Source organism: Barbatula barbatula, assembly GCF_947034865.1.
Source record: "Barbatula barbatula genome assembly, chromosome: 25".
Lineage (NCBI taxonomy): Eukaryota > Metazoa > Chordata > Actinopteri > Cypriniformes > Nemacheilidae > Barbatula > Barbatula barbatula.
The window spans coordinates 9643491-9670722 of record NC_136788.1 but is presented as its reverse complement, the minus strand read 5'-3'; the positions used below and the strand labels follow the sequence as shown (position 1 = coordinate 9670722).

Sequence of the window (27232 nt, the reverse complement as noted above, 5' to 3'; positions counted from 1 at the left end):
CGGGATGTTGTGCCATTTCATTTTTTTCTACATTGTGGATAACGAATAAAACTTTTCAAGCAATTACAAGAACGCTTTTTATTAAAGTACTCCTAAGAAAAAAAGACATTTAAATGAAACGGAGACAACTTATTTGTCTGCTCCGAAAACACTTGTGGCTCTCTAGTACAGAAGCGAGCTTCACGCTGCAAACGCGCAACGTCTCCATAGCAACCGTGACACAAACCACGTCAGATGCGCCTCAACAATAGTAACCAAGAGATTTTCATTAGGTGTAATTCTAGGTTTCTGTCATGCGGGTGCTCATTTAAAATGCTTATTCTGATGATTGTTGTTTGGTTGTGTTTAAAGTAAAGCTGTGTGGTTTGATATCTGTGTTAAACGCAAATTCGTGAAGTTTTTAGCGATACGTTCAGCTCGGTTGTCGTGTCTCGAGATGACTTCATGACCGCAATGCAGGTGAGTGATCGCACACAATTTAGTGCCGAGTTGAACTCTACAGTTACAGTCTTTCATTACCCTGTTGGCTTACATACTCAGTTACGATTAACCACACGACTTACTGCTTGTGTTCACACTCACTTTTTAAACAAAAGAACTTGGATGGTCCTTACCAGAGGCTCATTTTGCTACACCTTCAGCATTATGGATTCATCTCAGGTAAGACATGCAGGTTGAATTATGTAGGCCTGCTGAATACTGCCATTATGAAAAACAACAGAAACCACTTAGACATTCTTATGGATTTAAGGCTTATAATAGGAATTTTCTTTATTGGTTTTATTGGATGGGCTCTGTGGTTAATGTGTTGGGTGGGATCTGGTAGATGGGAACCAAAAGAACATTATTGAATGCTACTAGAATAACGGCCTACACGCTTTACATTTTGTAATGGTTTTAAGGGTAAGCGGCTGATGGTTGATCATATAGCACTGCAGTGCATATTCTTCTAACTCATTTTTGTTTCGTTCAGACAATGGCTCGTCCGTGCATTCAGGTGTCTCGAGATGGGATGGCAACCAAGACTCCACTGCCTCTGACATTATCATCTCGCCAACTGAGAGTAATGATTCCAACATAGAGGACCAGGAGGAACCAAAGCCATGTCACAGTAAATATTATCATGCCTGTAGAAACCTGTGTGCCATCCTACTACGGATGTCTTTTTTTGACACAATCATATCCAATGCAATGACCCATCACGTTGATATGTTGATTCAATTCAAGGCTTTAAAAAGCAAGCATAAAACGATGCAATATATATCACCAAATTGTAATTTCCATCCAACTTTGAGGCTCAAGTTGTCACACAATACACAGCACTTCCCATTGCCATTTGAAATTCATTGCCTTTATAAAAGATTCAGAGACTTACAACACAATTAACTGTGCTTCTAAGGGTAGTTTTGATAGTCCCTGCTACTAGCCACTGCTCTCCAAAGTATGTTTACTATAGTCAGCAGAACAGTATGTTTAGATTTTTGTTGCAACATGTTTTTGTGTGTTCTGTTTCGTCTCAAGACCTTTTCAATTTAGACAAAGTTCTCAGAACCCGGCAGCTAGTGTTTGACTTTGATGGTAAAAGGTCTATTCCACGTCTGAGGGACCCGTTGGACCTTCGGACAGTCCCGTCTACCTCCTGTCCATTCCAGGGTGTCCGCTGGCCCATAGAATGTGAAGTGATCCGTGACAAAATCCAGCATATAGGTATCAGTTTCTTGCATGACATTTTAAAAGATGACATTTTTTCATTATTTTCCAACTAATAATACAATATTTGATACCACATGTATGCAGTCTTAGTCTGGTTGATAGTTTAGCTCAGTATTTTGGAATGTCATTAGTAGTGCTTGCTTAGGCAACCATGTAGAAAGTACCTAGTAACCGACAGTTTTACTGCACCCCTTTTGAAAAATAAATTCTGTCAACCCTCCACATTTCCACCTTTTGAAAAACAGAATGGGAACCAACAGAGCCAGAGCCATTCTATCAGCCGACAGGTGATGAGGAAGCTCCCATGCCAGTACAGCAGGAGAAAGGAAATGTAGTTTACTGCACAGACCCAGGTAACATCATAATACAATTCTACATACAGTAGCGCATCAGATTTTTATCTGCATGAAATCTCCAGCTGATATAACCTCCACAGCCAGAAAAACCTCCTACTTCACATACTCTCGCGTGGGTGGCAGCAGAGGGACCATTAAACGTGCCACGTGCTGTGCCAGTCCTCCGGAGGGATCTAGACTAGTCTTCGAATCTCGTTTTGAGAGCGGAAACCTTCAGAAAGCGGTGCAAGTGTGAGTTATATCCTCAATTCAATGATAACATCTTCATTAAAACGTATCTGACAATATCGATACATATCTGTGCCTTATTTGAACTTATTTGTAGTGGTCAGCATGATTATGAGCTGACTTTACGCAGCGATTTGTACACCACTAAGCACACCCAGTGGTTTTACTTCCGGGTGAGGAACATGAAGGCGGGCGTCAGCTATCGCTTCACCATGATCAACCTGATGAAGGTCAGCAGTCTGTATAGTGCTGGCATGCGCCCGCTGCTTTACTCCGAACGGGCTGCGTGGATGAAGGGGGAGGGCTGGAAGCGAGCCGGAACTAACATCCGGTATCAAATAATATTATTTTCCCAATTTACTCATTGGAAAATCATGTTGACTTGATACACACTTGTGGCACGGTCATCCTTTTGTATCCCCTTGTCTTTTAGGTATTACCCAAACAACACCGAACAAGACGGCAAACCGCTGTACTCCCTCACCTGGACTATTGAGTTTCCTTATGACAGTGATACCTGCTACCTGGCCCACTGTTACCCATACACATATTCAGACCTGCAGCGATACCTACGTGAGGTCATCTCAGACCCCGTCCGTGCGGCCCACTGTAAACTGCGCGTGCTTTGCCGTAGCCTGGCAGGCAATGCTGTGTATGTGTTGACTATAACGGCACCGTCCACCAGCTTGGCTGAACATAAAGCCACCAAACGGGCAGTTGTGGTGACAGCACGGGTGCACCCTGGAGAGACCAATGGCTCTTGGATGATGCAGGGTTTTTTGGAGTTCTTGTTGAGTGATGTGCCTGATGCCTGTCTGTTGAGGGAAACCTTTGTCTTTAAGGTGAGTGAAGGGTGAATGGGTTTGGACTTTTGCACATTTTCATTGAATCAGTGTCTGTTGAATTTCAACAAAATCAAACCAACAGCAATGTGAAAGACTGACAGCATGACAAGACACATGAAAACTGTGAAAAAGATCCTGGTTATCACATAAAAAATCATTTAAGAACCTTCCCTGAATATTGTGAGTAGTTCACTGAATAAAACCAAAATGATAATTTTACCAAAACACATATTCAATTATAAATAAATATTTATTGCTATTGACTATTAATTGGTATAAGTAAAAGGTCTCTTAATTTTTTCCGCTGCTGTATATCTGTTAATTTCCTGTATGGGTTCTTAACTGAGACTCAGAAAATGCATTAAAATAGTTAAAGGCAAGGTTAATATTGCTAACTAAAAGTAAACTACTAAAATGTTTTATTTTGTTAAAATTAAAATGAATCCTATAGCAATATTTAAAATGAAAAATGACATATGACACAAGCACATAGTAACAAAATGGCAAAAAAAGAACTAAAATTAAGATAAAAACAACAATATAAAAAGAAAATTCAAAATCTTCATAAAATAAATAAAAAACCTAATATAACTGGTTACAGGTTGTGCCCATGCTGAACCCTGACGGTGTGGTGGTGGGAAACTACCGCTGCTCATTGGCTGGCCGTGATCTGAACCGAAACTACCGCACTCTGCTACGGGATTCTTTTCCATGTATTTGGCACACTCGCAACATGGTGAAACGGTAAATATTGCATCACTAAGCTTTTACTATGTATGTGTTATCTAAAAAACAATTATTTGATCTATTACAAAAAATAACTATAAAGAGGTGTGCTATTAGTATAGTTGGATTAAACTTAAATGAATGTATACTTTCAGTCTACTATATACTTTATACAGTCTAAATAAATACTTTATTTACTTCTCAGAAAAACAAAGCTGTAAGCTGGTTGTGTGCTCAAAGTTTACGACTGAAGTACACTTTTATAAACCGAAAAGCAATTTCATTCCAAATTGTTATACTAAAGTATACTAGTACTAGCATTATTACACAAAGTATTCTTACAAAATACTCAAACTCTGCTTAAGTATACTTGAGGAATATTTATTTTGTGTAAGAGATAATACACTCAGCTTCATTCGTCACACAGGTTGCTCACCGAGAGAGAGGTTGTGGTCTATTGCGACTTCCACGGTCACAGCAGGAAAAACAATGTGTTTATGTACGGCTGCACTGATCGCAAGGACACCTCACATCGTCTTCATGAGCGCATCTTCCCTCTGATGATGAGCAAAAATGCCAAAGACATGGTAACGAAAATATGATTGTTGAATAATCCAGTTTTTAAATTCATTAAGTTGATTTCCTTTGTCTCTGCTAGTTTTCTTTTAGAAGTTGCAAGTTCAAAATGCACAAGAGCAAAGAGGGCACCAGTCGCATCTTCATGTGGAGACTAGGCATCAGAAACAGCTATACGATGGAGTCTACCTTTGGAGGCTCATCATTAGGTACTTGTTCTGGATTCAATACGATTTAAGCTCTTAGGAGCTTCGACATGCACCCGAAATACAATTTGTGTGTGTGGCCGCATTTGTTCACTGTGTTTGTAGGGGACAGAAAAGGCACGCACTTCAGCACACGGGACCTGAAGTCAATGGGCTACTGCTTCTGTGACACTTTACTAGACTTCTGTGACCCCGAACCAGCTAAGGTGGTCTACCTTTAAGCTTAAGGTGTTGTTTTATTACTTGTCTTTCTGGATAGTTCACCCCAAAAGAAAAATTCTGTCATCATTTATTCATCATCACATCGTTCAATACCTGTATGACTCTTTATTCAGTGATACACAAAAGAAAATATTTTGAGAAATGTCTAAGTGGTCCATACAATGGGAGTCAAAGGGGTCCAGTGCTGTTTGTTTACCAAAATTCTTCAAAATATCTTCTTGTGTTCTGCAGACGAAAGTCATACATGTTTGAATTGACATGAGGCAGATTCAAAGAATTTTCATTTTTGTGTGAACTATCCCTTTAAGCTTTGAAAATGATTTATTCCTTCAATATATTATGTTCAGATTACAAACTGTTTGGAGGAGCTGGGGGTGTTATTGAGACAAGAGGTCAGAAAGAAGCTGGGAAGAGAGGTTGACTCCTTAGATGACCTCTCTGATATTGATATTGAGTCCAGGTAACAATCGTTTTATTGCATCCAGCTTTATTTTGTTTGTAAAGTATAAATGTACCCATAATAAAAAGGATAAAAACAAAAAGTAGCCTGTAAACATCACACTACTCCACAATTTTCAAATTCTGTGTAGCACAAGTGGATCCAACAGCACAGAATCAGACGGTCTTCCTGTTCATCTTTTAAATGCCACCAACCAGGTAAAGTATGCTGAAAACACCCTTACATCAGTTACAGTAAACTTTATAACAACTTTACTTAGTCACCCTTGTTCTGTGATTGTAGCAAATGCCAGGCAAGAAAAAACACCTACGAAGCCGTAAGGAAAGGAACCGGCTTAGGCAGGTACGATTTCGAAGTGCAGGACCAAAAGTTAGTCAAAGGACTGTCAAACATTTGGTAGGTCTTACAGAATATGCATTTTGTATATGGATCTTTCTTGTACATTATACAACATATTCATATACAAGCATTAAATACGTCTTTTAAAGAAGTGTGCAGTTGTCATAACCTAATTGTATTGTTACACCTTTCTAAAGGACCCCGTGCCCTCAAATGAAGATATGGTTAAAGTGAGAATCCAGGAGAAAACATTGTGCACCATGAAGGACATTACCAAACATAAAGTAATATAGTTAAAAACTTAAGATGATACACATAAGCTGTGAAGTAGCATAAAATGGATATAGTGAAAAACATTTTTGGTGTGTAGGTGCCATGTATGGTGAGGGCCAATCAGACCAGCAGGTCTTCTTGGATACCTCATCCCACAACACACATAGGTGTTGTAGATCATGTGACTGTTTGGGGGGGCCGACTAGATAAGGTAAAGGAAGTGAACTGTAAAAATATGTTGGACACTGTCAAGTAGACACACATCTTCCACACATCACCCATATATTTAAATTTTTTATTTATTACAGATCGAACCTGCTACCAATATGCACAATGGTTATTCAGCTTGTAGCCAGTCTGTATCAGGTAATTATAATTACAAAAACGAATCATGTCCCACAGTATACAGATCAATATGTATATATGATGAAGTCAAATATTGCATTCTGCTTTCAGATGATAGTGGACGCAACACTACCTCATCCGCTCCTCACCCGCAGGGGAAACCTCAGCGCCAAACCCTCTTAGCCACCGGTGGTCAAAAAAGATGCCCCTCTGTCCCAGCCTCCAGAGACAGGACTCCGTCTATACCAATCCATCAGCAAAACATACCCTTCTACCCTGATTTTAGACCACAACCAGAAATAAAAGGTATGTCTTTGATTTCGTTTGAGCAGCTTGGCATCTTTGTGGTTGGGTGATGACATTTATTTTCCTGTATCTCATAGGAAGACTGCATGTCTCAAACGTTATACATAGAAGGTAAATTGGCCAAAGCTCTACATCATGTTACATTTCACATGGGATCTAATAATACCTATTGTAATTTTTCTGTAAACGTATTACTGTACTAACATACATTTTCATAACCAACACAAACTCAGGCAGGAAAGACAAGCAAAAGGAGTCCATGTTCCTATGAAATACTTCATGCCACTAGACAACATGGGAACATTAAGAATCAGTCACAAGACAGATGCACAAGGTAAGATTTTGAAAGATGTATCATTCTAAAACTGCTTTAGCAGATGTGATGAGTGAAAAATCTATATTTGTTATATTTTGTAAATAAAGGCTCGAAATGCTTTTGGCTGTATATCAGTGTATTATGTTAGCCACAACCCAATTGATTTTCTTTACCAAAGATGATTCTTATGTTATAAGGTGCTATGGGGGGGTTTGCATCACCAGTTACTGCCACTGAAGCCAAGCAATCCAGTAAACAAGCTATAAGAAATGCCTCCTGTTTCCTCCCCGACATGCACAGGTTTTATTTTACTCATTAGATTGTTGATATAGAAGATTGTCAAGCATTCTTATTATTGTTACAACGTGTTCTTCTGTAGCCAAACTCAGCAGTTTGGTAACCAGGCTGGAACCAGAGGTCTGATGCTAGGGAGGCTGTCCAAAGGAAACAAAGCACAACTGATTATCAGAAGAGATGCTGCTTCCACAGACAGCCTTAGTAGTGAGGACAGGTATGTAGCAGTTATAATTTTACTTAATATTACTAAGGTGCAGAAGGGTGGGCTAGGAGATATCCTGGGTGGGCATATAGCCTACCCCGACCACAACTACTAAGTAAATTAAGAGACCATTTTCAAAGTATTATCATTTTTTCAAGAATTTTTTTTGTTTATTTCTGTGATCTTCTGGCAACATTTATCCCAAGAAAATGAACTGTTAAAAACAGGTCAAAACAACAGAAAAGGTTATCTGCGCTTTAAAAACTGAAACATCACAAAAAAACAATAATCAAGTTCGTATTAAGTTTTAAGCAACACAAAACTAATGTTTGTATTACAAACAGAATTTTTTTTAATGAAATAACGTTAATTTCTTTTCAGAGTTTATTATCATACTCTCAGTCTTTCATATTGCTGTTTACTGTCACTCTTGAGGTTTGCTTTGGAATTCAACAAACAGAGCAATATAATCTGCAATACATGCAGGATTTTATTTTTTTATGATGTTATAAATATAATACGCACTATAAATACGCATTCATTACAGAAGACTGATTAATAAAGCAGTAAACTTGGCATAAATAGAAGCCTATAAAGTAAATGGTCTAAGAACATTACCAATCACTGGTCAATCACTGACTTCTGTTTAAATTAGAAAAAAACTCGGTTGTTAAACCATTGTTTTAATGAATGAATCTGATAACACCGCACAATGAACTTTACATCATATCTGCGGCTGTTTATGTGGTCTGTGAGCGCACTGTGCGCCTTAACTCTTTTGCAAAGTGTTTCGCTACCACCTGCAGCATGAATTGGGGTGTTTGAGATTGGAGGGAGACAAATTCCTTTGCACAGTACTTTGCTTCCACCTGTAGCATGCTTCTCTGTTACAAACTAAATCCGCTCTGTCAATGACGTTGCTTTCAGCCAATAGAAAATACTGTAATTTTTGATTCTCATTGGGTGGGCGAGACTGACATTTAGGTGGGCTTCGCCCACCCTGTAGCTATGTATTACACTGCATTTCTGTCAATAGATCCTCCAAATCATTACACACTGGACCTTTAACATTAAAGCTAACTCGAGACTAGTATAGCACCTGTCTGTATTTCAGATCATAGCCCTTTTATTATAATTTGTGTACGTTAACTTCTATTCTTTCTAAGGTTGCCTCGGGAGTAAGCAAGCAGAGGACAAGTCGACAGATGTTCTGCCTCAAAGATTAAAAAAGTTGGTCAGTTTTCTGGATAAAAGCATTTGAGGAACATGAAAAGATGTAAAACAAAGTGCCTTATATTTTAATTGTCATATCCCTTTTGCAATCCTGACCTGAATCACCATTTTTATTTGTTAATGTATTTAATAAAAGCACACGTTGTTAAAAAAAAGTGTTCACAGTGTGTTGATTATAGTCATTATATACATTTTATATGGGTTATAAAAGAAAGGTGCTTAATGCTCTCATTTGATATTACCGTGTGATAAGTATGACCTGTGCTGTTTATTTTCTGTATTACTTCTAAATAAGATGCGTAGTTTATACAATGAAAGTTAGTGCTCTTCTTGCTTTAGACGTTGACGTTATGGCTGGGAATGTTTTTTAATCAACACATACACAATATACAGGACAATTTGTGTTGGTATAAATTAAATAAGGCACTAAATATGTAAACAATTTGATTAAAAATTCTCTTAGAGAATATTACATACGCAAGATATTTCAACAGCAAACAAACATCAGCTGTCAAGTGTCTGTTAATGTTTTCTATAGATAACAGATCATTGTAGTGATATTGGTTCTACAAAGAATGTTTGATCAAGTCCATCAGTAGAGATGTCCAATGTTATGTTGTTAATTCCTGAATCCCATCAAACTGCCTCAAATGGAAATGACTTTCAGTGTTCCGGACCATTGCACGCAGGGCAACAAAGCCAAAAAGAGCCTGAAATAAATACACGACGCATGAGCATGTGGCAAGTAATACATTAGGGAATCTCATATTAATACACAAATATAAGTTCCTTTATACCTCTGCAAAGATAAACAAGGCCAGTATAATATGAACTCCTCTCTCTAGAGGCTGAATGAGAATAGCCTCATTAAAGAGCTGGAAAAGAATCAACGGTAACTGCAATAAAAGACTCAAGAGCCAAAATCCAGCCAATTCTGGAACCTAATGAAATCAAGAAATACATTACAGGTCTCAAGCATGATTATATTAGGAAACTATATTAAAAACAGATTTTATTTGACCTTTTCTTGCAGATTACCAACATTGCCCAGGTACAGTCTGATGGCCTCAATGATGGTCATTAAAATAAGGACAGTGATCAGGATGAACTTGTAATAATCAACAAGGGCCAGGTACTGGAAAGAAGAATGTCATGCATATCATTTCAGTACATTAAAATAATAAGCAGCAATAATCAAGATGCCATATTGAAGATATTAAGACAAGCTCAAGTGCAGAGTTACCTTCAGTTGAAGCATGACAACCTCACTAATCCACCAGAAAGGAAAGAACCACATGTTAAAGTAAAGCGCCATCTGAAGAGGAAGGCTGGATATCACATCTTTATCTAAGGAGGAAAATGAATGCAATGGGAGCGTAAACAAACTGTGTTTACAAAACAAAGTGAGCTTCCTACCTAGACAGCATCGTGAACGTCATATGCGCGTGACACGATTGGCTCAGTGGACGCGCCAGTAATCGAAACACTCAGTTTTAAAACACAGCCAGTGTTACCAGCACCCACTAACGTTTAACCGTAATAAAAGTGTCACTATATTTATAAATAACATTACTTCTAAAATAGGAGTTTGAATTCGGCAGCATAACATAGACATGCTAAGCAGATGAGTTAGCCCAGCAGCTAGCAGAACCGAAGAATAAACTTCTGAAACACACTGACCCTCTCTTAAAAAATCCGCATGCTCTCCGTGGGAAGGCCGCGTACGGCTTTGATCCACGAAAACTGTTCTGGAGAAATCGCCAAGCCGTCTTCGTATAGGTTCGGGCAGGTCCATGTTGACGTTGAGCTGACGCGAGTCCGTAGCAACGCTTGGTCGCGACGCTGCTCCAGCTGTGATGGAGGTGCGTTTTCTGCGCAGACGCAACCTGAATTTAACCCATTATTCGCAAAGTAATGTGAACGCTAGCAATACTATAATGTATTTATAACAACAACAAACAATCGCCATACATGTATAAAATACATTTTTGACACGGGGGTTCCGTTCAAGGGTATAATAAAATACTTCAAAACAGCTGTAAACATAATGTGGTAGAAGATTGTAGAACGTCTTTGTAAGTAATTATTTTTATGTTTGTGTTTTTGTTCATTTTACTGTATCTTTCAAATGCGTTTTTGCAAAGTGTGCTCGAGCGGATGCGGCTGGAGAGAGGGATGCAAAGTATCGCGGGAGTGATGAAAGATCATTGAGTCGAGTTTCTCTCGCGATACTTTAATGCCGAACTCCTCAGTTAGAGTTGCAAAATACCTTTGTGATTTCTTACAAATTAAGTCCTTATTTACAACACTAAGGAAACTAATAAATTAGCTGTTGACCACGGTGACAGATGCTAAAAATAGACATGGCCAAGGAAATCAACATTAATGGAGACATAGCCATCAAACAAATGCAGAAACTCCACACCACTAATGAACATTACAAGCTAAATGAACATTTTCTATAATTTCTGTCTGGTTGTTATCCTTGGTTTTTGTACTACTTAGCTTGCAAATGGTTTTTTTATGCAATATACGACACGGTTTTCTATCATTCTTCATTACCTGTAATCGTTTTTTTCTGTGCTAATGATATCACAAATCACAAAATGTAAAAAATATCATAAAATAACTTTATTTTTAGACATGGGTTTGGTTCGACGGGATTTCTTCTAAAACAGTATGTTGACATTATTATACGGCTATTTACAAGCACTGCTTTGATTCCATAAGAGCAGAATTGAATCACAAGTGTCTGTCGTGTAACGCCAGCGTTACAGATCCTGTGTGTTAGGTGAAGTCACAAGACAGTTTCCATGGAGGTTAAAGTATCAGAGCGTTCCACTGTGTCATAGAAGCGAAGATAGGTCTTGTACTGAATAAGTTTCTCAGATAGAGGACTTGCTCCACTGCTCAACGTCACGCTCAAATCCGTGTACCTGCCCAGAAACATTATACACAATGAGCTGTCAATTATTTAAACAATTTTTGTTTCGTTAATTTTAAATGAGTGGTTGTAGTATATTTATGGCTTGAACTGTACCTCTGTGATATTCTCCAAAACACAACTGTGTTTATAGCCATTAACGTAGCCAGCGTAAAGAAAAACCTCTCCATATTGCCAGCGTTGGGGTTATTCGGATAGAAGTTTCCTGCAATCATTTAACAAAACGTGTATATGTAATATATCCTTTCAAACAAAATAGGACAGGAAAGGCTATTAATATGTGCTCTGTGTATAGAAAATGTTAAGAAACATCACCAGTTTGATTATGTTCAATAGTCATTACAGGCATTAACAACATGAAAGTTAAGAAATATAAATGTTATCTTTAGAATCTGAATCTAACATTGGTAGATAACACTCTGGATCAGTTAAATATAGACTTTTCTGAGTGACATTATATATTTTTTAAGTAGGTAAATTTGAGTTATTTAAATGTAAAACGTATTTACCTCCTGACACAAAATAAAGGAAGTGAATAAGGAAAGCGCCTAGAAAGCAGCCACCTCCATACGACAGGGTCAGGAAATGGAGCGAGACGCCTCTGAGGTTGCTGGGCGTCAGACAGAAGGAGATGAGGGAGCCTATACAGAGGGACAGGAGGACAAACATCCTTCTATGAACACAATTTAGTAGTTTAGTGAAAGTACTAGACTACCTTCCTTTCATCTTGTTTTTCTAAACAAAAATAGCTGTATTAATCTGGTGTCATTGAAATGTTTATATTTATATAATTTATTTTTATTTTTTTAAAAGGTGTTTTTAAAATACGTACATGCTGGTGTCACAAAGGCCTCTGCCACACCCAGTAATATGTACTGAGGAGTAAGCTGAAAACATCTCATGGAGGACACCTGAAGGACCTTGCCTGACAATGTCTGCTCCACCTGTGGGTAATCCTTTTTATGGATCTCTGAGATTCCAGCCAGGAATGCCGAAAGAGCAGCGCAAGCATGGCCCATAGCTGTGGGGAAATATAAAAATGTGCATGTGAGAACTACTGTAATCCTGGGTATTTTGTATACAGTAGTATAGTAGACATTAAAGTTATTTTATCTATTTTAAAATCTATTTTAGGTGCATTCTCCTCCCTGTCTTATATTTTGATAAATCCTCTATTATTAGAAAATACTAGGTAACTAGTATGTCATTAAATATAGGGTATTGGTCAGGGCCCCTTTAAGTTGATGCATTTCTTATTGTGATGGAGGTGCTTACTGATAAATGTGGCCGGAGAGGGAAGTATTTTCTTTGGAGACTGGTAGCAGGTGTTCAGAAACTCCAGCAGTGGTGCCAAGATCAACACAGGCAGTATACTGATCACCTTCATCACTGCTACTGGCAAGATGAAACCATTGAGTTTGAGGTTTGAATGCATCGTCTGTAGATAATAGCCTGATGGAATCTGCCAAAGTAATGGTAAAGATTTTAGAGAACAAGCAAATGTTTACAGACAGACGGAATACAGAGAAACGGGGGAACTTAAGGCTTAATTTGTCAAACATACTTGCCTGAGTAATGCATGCGCGATATAAAAGCTGAAATCCAAAGAGAGGAAAAAGTTTCACCAGGATCTTAACGTTTTCCACACTGGTCTCACTATAACAGCCACCGTTGTTTTCTTTGGCACGGTCTAGCCAGTTAGCAACGTCGCCACTTAAATGGCGGTAATGGAGGCAACACATTTTCAGAGAATTAAGGAACACCCCGAACGTGGTTAGTAGGGAACTTCCTGTTCGTCCAACAAAACAAAATTCACAGTTGGTGAACAACGAACTTATAAAATTATGATAATGATAATAATGTAATAATGTCTTCATGCCTTAAAATTACTTGAATATAACTCTTCACTTTTAAAAATAAAGGTGCTTGACATAGTGATGCCATATAATCGATGAACCATTCAGCTGTAGGTTATTTGAAGTCTTTACTCCCTTACTTTATTATAATCTGAAGAACCTTTTTTCGCCACAAAGAACCTTTTGTGAAACAGGAAGGTTCATCAGTATGGAACCAAAAGGTTCTTCTATGGCATTGAAGAAACTTTTTAACCCCTTGTTTTAAGAGTGTTCACCCTTGCTTCATTTAGTATATGCGGATCCATGAATATGAAAAAGGGAGACTTTAACAATAATTATTACGTATATTAGTTGAATAGCTACTTACCTTTTTTGGGGTGGAATGTGAGCTTATTGCGCACCATGTGTATGGCGATGAGGGCTAGAAGAACTGAGGTGAAAGGGATGAGAAAACACAAGTTTTTGGCCACTGACTGCTGAATGTAGGCGATCCCCAAATACACAACCATTGAATTCAGATTGACCAGCCAGTAAAACCTGTTGAAAAAAGTTAAGGTTACACCACAGATTTAATCAAAACCAATCTTAAAGCATGGGAAAATTTATGGCAAAAGCCAAAACATTTTATTTTATGCCAAAAATGATTAGAATATTAAGTAAAGATCAATTTCCATGAGGATATTTTGTAAATTTCCAGGTTTGTGAGTGGATGCAGCAAAATCGCAAAACAAAAATGGCCTGAAACACGCCTGCGAACATTGCTCGCTGCTGCCCACTCTTTGGGAATTACCCTCTCAAGTTTGGTATCTATGTAAAGCTTAGACTTCCGCCTAAGCCCATAGAGAGCATTTCAACAACCTGTTTCTTCTTAGTGACGGCCTGCTACAGAGCCTCTGGTTAACAACTTCAAAGGAGATTTTCCTCAATATTTAGATTTATTTTGCACCATCAGATTTCAGAGTTTCAAATAGTTGTATCTCGGCCAAATATTAGCCTGTCCTAATAAACCATACATCAAAGGGAAGCAAATTTTTTCAACTTTCAGATGTTCGACTTCCTGTTTTCTTCTCCAGGGTCACAAATGTGCTTTAAATGTACCATATACCGCCCTATATTTTTTGTAACGATACCAGCTTACCAGTTGAAGAACGACAACAGTTGGTGTCGATCACGTCCTTGAAGGTGATAGGCTGCCAGTGGGCAGAGGATGGCACGGATGCCACCAATGCCAAGAGCCACAGCAACAAGTCCTGTGTAGAAGAGGATGTGTTGCTCGTGCGGCTCCAGCTGATGCACAATATTATGTGTGTTTATATAGAAATCCTCAAAAGGGAAGGCAACGACTGGAAGCATGGCAGTACCTGTAAGCGACCAAGCCATAGAAGATTGCTTATGTAGTTTTTACAAGCAGTTGTGAACAGTTTTCTTATTAACGGGTGTCTTATGGGAGCACATTCACTGCTGCAAACACTTGGCTATACACTTATCCAGTCTTAAAAGGATAGATTACCCAAAAATAAAACTTCTGTCATTGATTTACCCTCATGTCGTTTAAAACCTGTACTGTATATGACTCTTTCTTTTGTAGAACACTAAAGGAGATATTTTAAGAAATGTCTCTGTGGATTTGTGTTCAATGGGAGTCAGTGGGGGCCAATGTTGTTTGGTTACCAAAGTACTTCAAAATATCTTATTTTGTAGTCTGAAGAAAAATGAAAATTATACAGATTTGAAATGACATGAGGATGAGTATATAAAATATATAAATTATTTATCTAAAATAATAGAATTTTCCTTTTCTTGTGAACTATCCGGCTAGCAGTATCAAGAAAATGTAAAAAAACTTTGTCACATTACCATCAATCTTAAATTTATTTGAAAATTGTAAATGTGAAATAGTAAAAATTCTCGGTGTAACTCCAAATTAGAATTTGTTTTCTAAACCCTAAGCAAAACAATAAAGGCTTTAAAGAAGTCATTTTCAAATTGCGAACCAATTCAACTCACTAACCAAAGAAATGAAGAAGAGCACAAATGCTCAGAACCGCTGTCCTCCCGAAGCACGTCTCTGCGAACCATCCCAAAAGAACAGGCGTGAGAACGCTGGCTCCCACAAAACATGTGTTCACCATGGCCGCTTGATAATTGCTGTATCCCAACTTGATGGTGCAGAAAAGGATCATGTTGCAAACAATCCCAAAAAAGGTGAACCTCTCAAACAGCTCCACGAACAGAACACAAACAATCGCTTGTAGCTTCTTACGTGCCTTGCGGGGCATGGTGACCGTCTCACTGGAATGTGGAGATGCAAAGACCACCTGAGGGAGGTGGCTATCACGTTGATCAAATGCATTTACTGGCGGCATGCTTCTTCTAGAGCTCTTCCTGTGGAAGTGAAGCAAATGCAAAATTCAGTCTCCATTACTAGAGACCAAGACTGACCATTTCTCACAGTCACGTGAAATCTTGTGGATACCTAACAAAAGACATGACAAGCTTGCATTATTTCTCCTTACTGAAGTTTCTGAGTAATGTTTACAGACTGCTTTTCTTCGTAAGTGTATTGAAGTTTCCAGTATGTTGTACTCTGGAAGGCCTTTGCTTGCGTGCTATTTAGATTATTAAGATAATTGATGTGTCGGCATTGTGCCTGCCGGACACTGATGGTGAAAGCTGTTTCAGAGATGTGAGAAATACTTGTGTTATGAGTTTGTTGAATGGCTGTCCTTTCCTTTTGAAGAAGTTGACTAGATTTTGGGTTTGTAATTATGTAATGTTACTATTAAACTACATTTCTATCTTGCAGTACCAAGGATTTAACCTAACATTTTTTTAATAAATCTTTAAAAAGTAATTTATCATGGTCACCACAAGCTCCATGTGTACAACTAATATTTTGTGGTTCATGGTTTTGATAGAACAGATTTCCACGGGCACCCTTGTTGATCTGACGCCGATATTTTATGCTTGTTTGTTTTTATTCAAATAGTGTGAAGCTGAAGCACCTGATGACATTTTACACAAATTCATTTCACAAGTATGTATCAATGCGGTGCTAGCAAATTATAATTAAACTTTCAACGACTCAAGCTGCTAGCATATAACACCACACTGTGAAAGGTGGCCAAGAGGCAGTGCCAAATTAGTCAGCATGTGAAATGTGAAATCCAGTCCTCTTACTGTCTGCTGTGCCTTTTTGATGTTTAAAGAAGGCTGGGGAATAAACAAAATATTTAATAATGTATATCTAACACAACTTGCAGAGTAAAATTGAATAAGATTTAACATATTATTTTAATATTAATAATAATTATAGTGAATGATATTACTATTGATTATATTGTAATACTATTGTTTCCTAATACATTTTTGTGTCATTATCTTCACCTTGAACTCGAATTGTCTCATTTTACTATAATGCTTTAAATATATATTTTATATATAATTAAACATATATAGTTATAGCTTCTATTTACATTCTATTTATAATTCTATTTTATGTATTTAACATATTTTGATATAGCTTCTATTTATTCATTCAATTGATAAATGTTTTATATATAATGTAACATATACAGACCACTTCGCAAAACATAATGCTGATCTAAAGCTGGTCCACAAAAACTTCCTGTATCAGTTTTTTAACACTACACAAACGTTTGAGCAAAATACAACCGAAAGAACATTATAACCAAAACAAGATGTTACACAACTATCTTAGAAAATCAATTTTATATGTTAGATTTAAAAATATAATATATACAATGAAACCGAAAGTACTTCTGGACCTGTGAAGTAGTCTATAATTAGCTTCTATTAAAAGTTTTCGATTAAGAACTATATTTGACATATAATTTAACTGTTTTCATTGTTGCTAAAGATTTATGTGCATTTACGTGAATTTCTTTGGGAAAAGTTGATCCAATGGGTCTTGTTTGGCCTGTAGCCATGTAGCATCACGGTCGCTCTGTTCTGAATGGCTACGGTGTGCTGGGTTTGAATTTTTCTGCCTGAGCTCACCAATTATATGAGTGGAGAAAGGACCACAGTGGATGAGAAGACTGGGCGTGAATAGTGCTCAAAAGAGAAGAGAAATCTGCACACTGAAAGAACACTGACTCAGTGTGGTGCATCAGTGAATGAGACCACAGTTTGGTTGCTATGGATCCAACCCTGAGTTTTGTGATTGTCACTAAAATAAGTTTTTTTTTTTTTTACTTTTGTTCGAATTAAGTAAATAGTTATGACTAAAATATTTTGAATTATGAATATTTTGTAACTGTGATTTTAATTGTGGTGTTGAGTGATCTAATTTGCTGGCGAGTTGTGTTTTGTAATATAGGAATTACTCCTCTAGAGGGTGCCGTTTGAGTTGGCAAGACTAAATTTAGTAGCTTAAAAAAGTCAAACATACAATTGTGATTTCTCAATTATCAATATATGTTTTCATTTATTCATTTGGCAGATGCTTTTATCCAAAGCAACTTACAAGTAGTTTTAACACAGTGGCACATTACTGCGATTTGAACAGGCAAGTTTCTGATCACAAGCCCAACACTCTAACCACTAGGCCACAGCTGACCTCCTGTTTACTGATAACAAATTTGTTGACCGTATTAAAATAAAGGAACTCTAAACTTAAAAAGAGTGTTAAACAGGGCAATTAAATGGTGTTAAAAGGTCTAATTGACAAGATAATTGAAAGCCCTAACAGTTAAAAATTACATATTATTCCATTTAAAGTAACTTGCTTGGGTTTTCAGGCTTTGGCAAGTGCCTTCAAAGACTTAGATAACATTTGTATTTATTGCCATGGCACTCATGCTACTCTCAGAGCATCTGAACTCAAGTCACAAGTTGTAAGACGTTGCTTGTGTTTAACCTACTTGTTGACTTCAAGCCAAGCGTTTGTAATCGCTTTATTGCCAAAAAATCCACGAATGCAGGTCCTCAATGGCAAAAGTGTCACAACACTGCTTTAAATGACATGCGTAAATTCCACCGCATTCTTCCATGCACACTCTCAAGTGCTTTTTTGCCTTTTCAATGGACTCGACAACTTAAAATGCTTTTGCACAAGCTAAAGATCAGCTTTCCAACGCGTCCTTGGGGCTGAGTGCATTTTATTGCTTTTATTTCTGTACATAAAGAAACAGAGATCACTTCTCAATGGTGGAATAACAGGAAAAGGATGGAGTGCTTTAATTAGTGCAGAGGCTTTTGATTCGTTGAACAGAACGGCTGGTGTGAATGCACAGGGCAAGGAGATTAGGCAGTTCACTAGGTGACGTACGTCCAGGCGCTTTTTCGCCTGCTGGAAACCCGGCCATTGAGACTTCGGAGCCTTGGGTGTTAAGCTGCCAGGGTGCCAAAGAGGCTGTTGTTTGGGGTGACAATAGGGCTCCCTGGACCCAGACAGAGGATGTGATAAGAGAGCTAATGCATCCTCATGGAATAGGCTTCGGGTGCCAGTGAAGCAGTGCGCAAATTGTTGGCTGGTTAATATGAGCTGTACTCAACCCCAGTGCATGCTGGGTAATGATTTTATGGATAATGACTTGCAAAGAAAGTGTGACATTTAGCTATATTTTGCTTATAGATTTTATATATTTTCTCAATATTTTATAGATCTATGTATAATATAATATAGCAAGTGGACTATTGAGAAACGATGCAATTATTTAAATATATATTTTAGATATATTAGCAGCCCATTTTATGTTAGTTTAGCAATAGCCTCCCTCCATTTCCAGAACATTCCAGACCCCTGGAAACTTTTGTGATGTTTAATTGATTCATATACTAATTCTTGTTTGTTTCAGGTCATAGGTCTCACTTACCATAACATATCACCCATCTCTGAGCGCGGGTTAGTTAGCGCTTATACCAGGCTTGATTGTAAAGGGGAATGCCATTGAATTTGAACCTTTTTTTACTCGCAGGACTCTTTTGTCCGCTAGCTGAAGAAATCCATTGTGCAGCTGGACACCCTGAGAAAGAGAGAACCCAGAGCCGTTGTCTGCAGATGCTTCTGCTAGGCCTCAGCCGGCTGAATGGGCTGAATAGCATCGGAAACAGCCATACCCAGACAAGACAATGCCACTGGGCAGCTTTGAAGATTAAGAAATTAGGGATGGGGGGGCCCGGGCATAATTGCAAATGCTGTTTCATTGTATCGGTTATGCATGTGTTTGTGTGCTTGCTACACTCGGAAGCTTTTTTTGGATAGAGGCGAATAGTATTACATAGTAAACAATTTTAACTGTTAAATATGTGCATGGTATAAATGGGTCGTTCTATGAAACGTATCTTTCCAGACTGATGAGAGTTTGAAGGCCTTTAAAGGTCTAGTGTATGAAATTTAGAGGCATCTAGCGATGATGTTGTGAATTGCAACTGACGGCTCACTCCACCCCTCCCTTTCGAAGCACTACGGCGGCTGACACAGGACACAAGATGTCTTTTCTCAACACAATAAAAAACGTTGCTGCCTTTACATTTAAAATAAAATTTTATAAATAAAAAATAAAAAATATAAATTTTGGCCAACGGGGAGAAAAACATTTTTGTTATTGCTTTTTTATTATGTAAAAAGTAGAAATAACTTTAATGGCAGTACATATTTTTTTTACAGAGTTTCACTTTCACTATTACTTTAATGAAGGATGTGCATTTTGGAGCTTCACCATGTTGAGTCCCATTTATGGATATTTGTAAAAACTAGAAGACAGGAAGGATGGAAGTCATACATCTGGGATGTCACGAGGATGAGTAAAAAAGTTAAAGTTACTGTGTATATGAAAGACACAAACGGACCCCATTTTGTGGAATTACACAGATGGTCGAGTGTTTAAAGACTCTTGATGCTGTAAGTTGAAAAGCACTTTAACAAGGATTTTCTCAAACGTTCCAAAAGGTGAAACTCTTCTGATTGGCTGTTTAAGAGCTTGCACCCCAATGTGAAATCAAAGGAACGCATTTACCTCGCCGCTCTCCTATTGCTAGGAAACCCTGGAGGAGCGCTTGAGTTTCTTTTCTCTTTAAGGTCTACTCCACTCACCAGATTTTCCTTTAATTGAAGACAGCTTACATATGAGAGGAAAACAATTAGCGCTTTGAATACTTTGTTTGCTGTTTGTCAGGGTCATACTGCTCACCACCTCGCCTGTCTGGTGGCTCTGTTGTGATATAAGAAGTAAGTCAACAACTCATTTGGGCTGCTAAAGTGCATTTAAGCCTGGAGCTTGCTAATGCTTACGACACATAAGGTCAGGAAGAGCTATGAATGTTTTCTCCTTGCTGAACAACACAAACGTTTTAAGAGTTGTCTTTTAGATTCAAATGATGGTTTTGATGGACACTTCTTTGTATTAGCTTACCTATATTGTTTTGAATTTCTTGTCTGTGCCACTAAAACAATAAATTATTTAAGTATTATTTTAGACTATTTGGGTTTTTGACTTTACCTCCTTGATGTTTTTTCCGCCCTTGGCTGTATAGGGCTCTTAAGTTGGCTATAGGTTTTATATACACTGAATAAAACAACTAGTACACACTAAAAAATGATGGGTTAAAAATAACCCAACATGGGTTATTTTATAACCAAACCGCTGGGTCACTATAGCACCAGACCAACAGTAGTTAATTTGACCCAGCAAGATGGGTTGGTTATTTTTAACCCAACAGATGAGTTAAATATTCTACCCAAACGCTGGGTCAAATTAACTACAATGCTGGGTTGATTCAACTACATATTTGTTATATAGTGTACCAAAACGCTGGGTCAAATTAATTACAATGCTGGGTTGATTCAACTACATATTTGTTATATAGTGTACCTAAACGCTGGGTCAAATTAATTACAATGCTGGGTTGATTCAACTACATATTTGTTATATAGTGTACCAAAACGCTGGGTCAAATTAATTACAATGCTGGGTTGATTCAACTACATATTTGTTATATAGTGTACCTAAACGCTGGGTCAAATTAATTACAATGCTGGGTTGATTCAACTACATATTTGTTATATAGTGTACCAAAACGCTGGGTCAAATTAATTACAATGCTGGGTTGATTCAACTACATATTTGTTATATAGTGTACCTAAACGCTGGGTCAAATTAATTACAATGCTGGGTTGATTCAACTACATATTTGTTATATAGTGTACCCAAATGCTGGGTCAAATTAACCCATATGCCAGATAATTCTAACACATTACAGTACAATTTAAGAAAATAAATTGCAATAGACTACCCATAGCTATAAAACCGTTAAACTACAAACCTAGAGCAGAATACATGCTATATTTATGCATATATTATGCAATAAAAAATACAAAAACAAAACAACAATGGAATCTTAGAAAACATTTATTATATTACATTAATTAATATCAACAATAGCGTAAATATCACTTAGGTAGAAAACATTCTTATCAAAACAATAATTATGAATGAACTGGCTTAACATTCAACATGCCAACAGTCAACTCTCTTGAACAAATTAACGAAATTCAAAGTCTAAGTTGCTATTGAGAGCCATTAGGTCTACTTGCAAGCAACTATTCTACTTTGAATAAACTTGACTAATTTAGACTCCCCTCCTGGGATTTCATAAATGATCGTCTGTATGAATTGCCAGACATGTTCACACTGCTTCGGGTATTTAATGTCAAAGACAAAGAATGCCTTGAAGCAGACATCAATGGCCTGAAGCAGTGCTACTTGTTCCAGGGCCTGTCCAGCTATTACCACAAAGACCTGAAATGCACCATGATCATTGCCAAGCGTCAGGATGTGGGGGTATGGTTTACATGCCTTGGCCTCATGGAGGTACTCCACCATGTTTATTCCAGGCTAAAAAAGAAAGAATAAAAAAGAGCAAGTGAGAGAGTGCGAGTGAGTAAGGACCAAATGTTTACCGACTACTATAGAATAATTCAAATATAGACATTGAGAGGACCATTTTCCTGGTCCTCACTAGAGAAATTATTGTTTTATTATAAAGTCTAGTTAGCTTGGAATTTAATTTGGAAAAGATTCAGTGCATCTCTAATTCAAAACGTTGATCTGTATCATATGTTCTCAATTGACCTAAAAAGCCATAAATCTATTGATGATCTATCATTACAATAAACATGATCAGAAAATCTGACTATCCTATCTGGCTGATAGGCAGCAGAGTTAGGTGGTCAGATAGGTGGGCTATATAATACTGTCAGGCTATATTTGATGCCTGTCCACAAAAGTATAGTAAAACAAACCTGGATATGCATGTGTGTGTGGACACATTCTTAAGCTCAGATATGTTGATAAAATGAATAAAGTTTCCCCTTTAGATGTGCTTGAGGACTTACAGGCTTATGGTCGATGAAGGCCAAGCTGCATTCCTGAATGGTGTGGCGAACCACTTTCACACCGCGGCCACGGCCAACTTTGTAAGTTGTAGGTGGAAGCAAGGCTGGCAGCTGCCTCAGGGCGAGATCCCCAACGCCATCTGTAGGAAGACATAGGTGTCAATACGATGTGGAATGGCATACCTGTGATTTTGTCATTCAATATCCAACTAAAATAAAACCCATGAGAACTGTTACGTGCTGTTAATTCGCGCCCTGCAGCTGGTTAGTTTGTAGTGTAGTTAATCCTCCCATTAGTGGGCCGGACGGCGGCAGAGTTTTAAGTATTTAAAAGAGCACCGGAGTACAGTCACTGCATTTCTTTGGCAGTAAACGTGACCATGGCTTGTTTTGCTTACATTTTTTCTTACCGTCACCAGTCTGTTAGGATAATGGCGATCTTGTAATGCAAGGTCAAATTAGAATATTTGCATGATTTCATAATCCCCGCAATTTCATCGCATAAAATTGCATAAATATAATGTATATTCCATCGCATTTTTTGCGATGACGTGCCACATAATCAAGGATTTTTTTCCCGCAACAATCACAAAAAAACGTAATGTTATTAGTTACACCGGTACTGCCGTGTTGACTCTGCTGTGAAAACTTGGACTTTTTTGTACCCAATTAGCATAAAGAGGCTGACAGATTTATTTAACTCTATTCCTATTATGATATCACTCACTATTCTCAGAGCTCATGTTCGAGAAGGCTGTGAATTGTGCAAATACAGGTGTACAAATACATCTAAAGCAAATTTACACTTTCTTTTTTTTGTTAGCTATAGTTCTGATTCTGATAATGATAGTGGCCAAAATGATGTGAAATTGCAGTTTTTGGTCGAGCCCCCTAAGAAGCCAGGGAAAACCCTGCTTTTACAAGATATGCAGACAAGAAACTATTACCTGGTGATAATCCATCCAGGGGTAATGTCAGCTTCCCCTCCTGTCTTGCCAGGCACAGGATCTTCTCAGCATAAATGGGTAGCCAAGTTTCAAACAATTTTGATGCAGCATCCCCATGCAGGACAAGAAAGTCCTGTGCAATCTATAAAATGAAAAACACATTTTAAAACCAATTCAATGTGGCACAATAATAAAAGGTTATAAATAATGCATCCTCATATGCAAGATCAGATTTCCCTATACCTACCATGCCTTTGGTCATTAGGTGAGGGAACTCCTCGAGGATCTGATCAATGGTCCAATTGTTGTCCCTAATGCACTTGGCCCTGTAGACTGCCGTGTTCTCCATGTAGGTCTCTATCTGGCTGAGGGGCTGAGAATTGTTTCTCAACCATTCTCTTAACTGTGACGCACGTTCATCTGATATGGTACATTCTGTAAAAAAGAACAAGTAGTCAGTCACTGAAATATGGATGTTTTGCTTGATCAAATAATTTTTCAGTTTAATAATTACCTGGTATGAGAGCCCTTGCAAGAGCTCCATTATCTGGCGCTTGTGATGGTGTCTGTGCCATGCTCCGCGACTTGCTGGTTGATCTCAGCCGCTTTCTGACGTTCAGCAGCCTTTCCTCCAGGAATCCAGTGGCTGGCCGGTGGCTCCGTCCTGGGGTGTACCATATTTCCTGCCAAGAAATCAAAATCTTTAATGAATAGAGATGAGGCATGTTTGACTTTGACAGCGTGGGCTACGGTTAGAACAGGGTTTGTCTGTACGTCTGTCTGTCCTCAGTAGATCAATTATTGTTCCTGCTGCTTAGTGCATAACAGTGGGCATCAAACAGCACAGAAGCGTTTCTAGGAGGAATGAGCTGTATTGTGTAGGGCTTGAGTAGCAATGCAGACTTGATATGCTGTGGATGGGAAAACAAATATTTCTTACCTTTAAATTTGTCGACAAGGTCTGTCAGCTGCCACTCTGTCAAAATGTTAATGACAAAGCTGTCCATTGATCTGAAACAAACACAAAAAGAGCTTAAGCAAAAATACAATTGCTATTGTATTAACTATTCAGATGTCACTATGCAAAAGCAATGCAGACTAGCAGCAAAATGTAACCCAATGTGAAGATAACAGCCATTTTATATAGCATCACAAAATATAGAGAAAACAATCCTCCCTTTCTCCTTATACAATTCATATGACAAATTGCATGCATGTATATTGTCTATGTTTTTACTTCACAAGAATATTTGTGGCTACAGCAGTGGTTCCCAAACTTTTTATTTTATATTTCTTAACCCCTCACTCAAGTGGCCCTTGTCGTTTGCCAGGCCGCCATTTTAAATAAGAATTTGTTCTTATCTATTGTCGGTCAAATTACGTTAACTACATTAACGTTACTTAAATAAATGAACATAAATGCATTAAGTCAGACATATCAGGTTAACTCACAGTTTTTTACATACTTTAATCAGTCAAACACTGTGTTATGCCTTCACATGAAAAGCTTCAGTAAAAAAGCGCGCTCATTTATAGCTAGTTAAAATAATATAGCTAGTAAAGCAACTAACTGAGAGCATGTTGGCTAGTAAACTAGTTAACTGCCTAATCACCTGGCTAGCTTGAAACTAGCTGGCAAATTAGACTGGTGAGCTCAATAAACATCCCCATGGGCATTATGAACTTGTTTAATTAATTCATTAATATAATTCAAAGCAAACGGATAAGCTGTAACGTTAGGCTATCCATGATAACGGCTAAATGGCTACGTTGTTAGCCAAACCAAAGCCTCGACAATATAAAGATACTACTTTAACAGGTAACGCAACACAGACAATGTGAATAGTATAAGTTACACAAACCTTTTATTGTTTATTTGCCTCGCTGGATGATTAGTCAGGTTTTCTGCTGTGACGAGCACTCGGTGTGTGGACTCTGGAGACGATGTGATGACGTTCGAAGCACAAACAACCCAAGTGCTGGGTCAACCGATGTATGTTGGGTTGATTGATTTTAACTCAACGCATGAGTTGCACAAAATAACCCAATATTATATTAATATTACCCAAATGTTGATATAAATAACCCATAATGGGTAAACCATTTCATAACCCAGCGGTTGGGTAGATTAAATAACCCAGCATTTTTTAGTGTGTAGGGTTTACTTTTTATTTGTTTTAAGTTGCTTATTTTATGCACATCCAATTTGTTTGTTTTATCAGTGTATTTTTATTTTATTTGTATTAACTTACACCGGTTCTACACTGGCAGCGCGACAATCCCATTAGAACAAGCCATGTGTGGTGTCCCGCCGGTCGCGTCCGGTAGGCACTGTGTTATGTTCTTTACATCAACTTATTAGTTCTGTCAACAGTGAAAATGTGTCCATGAAACACCAGTATATCGCTGGATTAAATAATGTGAACATCAGTTAAACCACCATTTGCTTTTAATGTAGTTTCAAACATTCTCGCATACAGTACAACTTATATATTTATTATTTTGTTCATAATATTTTGTCCAACCCCTGTAGATCGTTTATTAAAGAAACCAAAGAATGGTTTTCTCTGTGACATCATAAAAACTTAAAAAATATTTTTTTTAGAATATAGGCACACACACTGTAAAAACAAATCATGAATTTTCAAAACAAATTCATGATTTGTTTTTACAGTGTGTGTGCCTATATTCTAAAAAAAATATTTTTAAGTTTTTACATCAAATTGGGTTTATATTATTTAAATAATATAAATTACTGTAAATTAAGACATTATAGACTTAAATCTAGCTTCATTTTGTAAAACTTAAAAATCTATTTGAACCATTTTCAACTATTTGATTTTGATTTGATGTAATTACAGACCGCTTTTAAACTAAATTTGAGCAAAATTATACAGTGCAGAGATTTTAAATGTGGGTATAATTTATGTGTATTAGCAGTTTAAGCTGTTGTCATTTTAAAAAAAAAGCTGCAAACAGCAAGGAAATGAAGTATCCGGAAACATGAAAGGAGCAACGTGATAAAGAGACAGATAAAAGCGAGGTGGTCATAGAGTTAAAGCCCCCACATCCTGCCTCTTTTTTTCCCCATATTGCAGAGTTCCGAAATTCGTATGCTTTGTACGCGAGCGTATATGTGTCATCCGTCCCCCATCGAGAAGCCGGGACGTGAGTCGGGGATTGGCTCCTCCACTGAAGTTCACATGAAAGGCCCTCACAGCTCTCTCTCTCCTCCTTATTCTCTCAGGACTCCAGGAACCTGATGTCATTTGGAAGCACTTTGATTTAAAGCCTCTGTTGAGACTCTGAAGGAGCGTTTTGTTCTGGTGCTGGTATGTAGAGAGCTCCACGCTGCAGTGGGCTCAACTGCGACAGGAGCAAATGAGTTGGGGAAGTTTTTGTACACACCGGCCCTGTTGCATTCTGGTCCCTACAATGACAGTTAATCTTCATAAAGTGTGAATGGTAACCATGGCCCGCA

General features: G+C 37.8%; 3 protein-coding genes across 3 annotated transcripts; 1 reads left to right on the top strand and 2 right to left on the bottom strand.

The window, feature by feature from the left end:
* Positions 1–453: 453 nt before the first annotated feature.
* agbl2 (AGBL carboxypeptidase 2) lies at positions 454–8592 on the top strand (the record flags this gene model as incomplete). The annotated part of the gene is made up of 24 exons (XM_079450875.1): positions 454–459; positions 597–660; positions 974–1111; positions 1522–1707; positions 1959–2066; positions 2150–2300; positions 2395–2628; positions 2731–3139; positions 3744–3886; positions 4296–4455; positions 4527–4653; positions 4756–4856; positions 5220–5332; positions 5463–5529; positions 5624–5728; positions 5869–5955; positions 6042–6155; positions 6253–6310; positions 6401–6595; positions 6673–6706; positions 6829–6929; positions 7109–7211; positions 7291–7422; positions 8577–8592. 24 exons carry the CDS (start codon positions 454–456, stop codon positions 8590–8592), a joined length of 2952 nt encoding a protein of 983 aa, XP_079307001.1.
* Positions 7565–10514, bottom strand: tmem17 (transmembrane protein 17). The gene is made up of 5 exons (XM_079449757.1): positions 10324–10514; positions 9887–9990; positions 9665–9778; positions 9441–9584; positions 7565–9353 (listed from the first exon to the last, which is right to left on the bottom strand). The coding sequence occupies exons 1-5, from the start codon at positions 10436–10438 to the stop codon at positions 9255–9257; spliced, it is 576 nt and encodes a 191-aa protein (XP_079305883.1). The 5' UTR covers positions 10439–10514; the 3' UTR covers positions 7565–9254.
* Positions 10515–11440: 926 nt separating this feature from the next.
* slc15a5 (solute carrier family 15 member 5) lies at positions 11441–15713 on the bottom strand (the record flags this gene model as incomplete). The annotated part of the gene is made up of 9 exons (XM_079450874.1): positions 15455–15713; positions 14582–14804; positions 13811–13980; positions 13156–13376; positions 12863–13049; positions 12420–12608; positions 12097–12228; positions 11684–11792; positions 11441–11579 (listed from the first exon to the last, which is right to left on the bottom strand). Exons 1-9 carry the CDS (start codon positions 15624–15626, stop codon positions 11441–11443), a joined length of 1542 nt encoding a protein of 513 aa, XP_079307000.1. The 5' UTR covers positions 15627–15713.
* Between the last annotated feature and the right edge of the window lie 11519 nt (positions 15714–27232).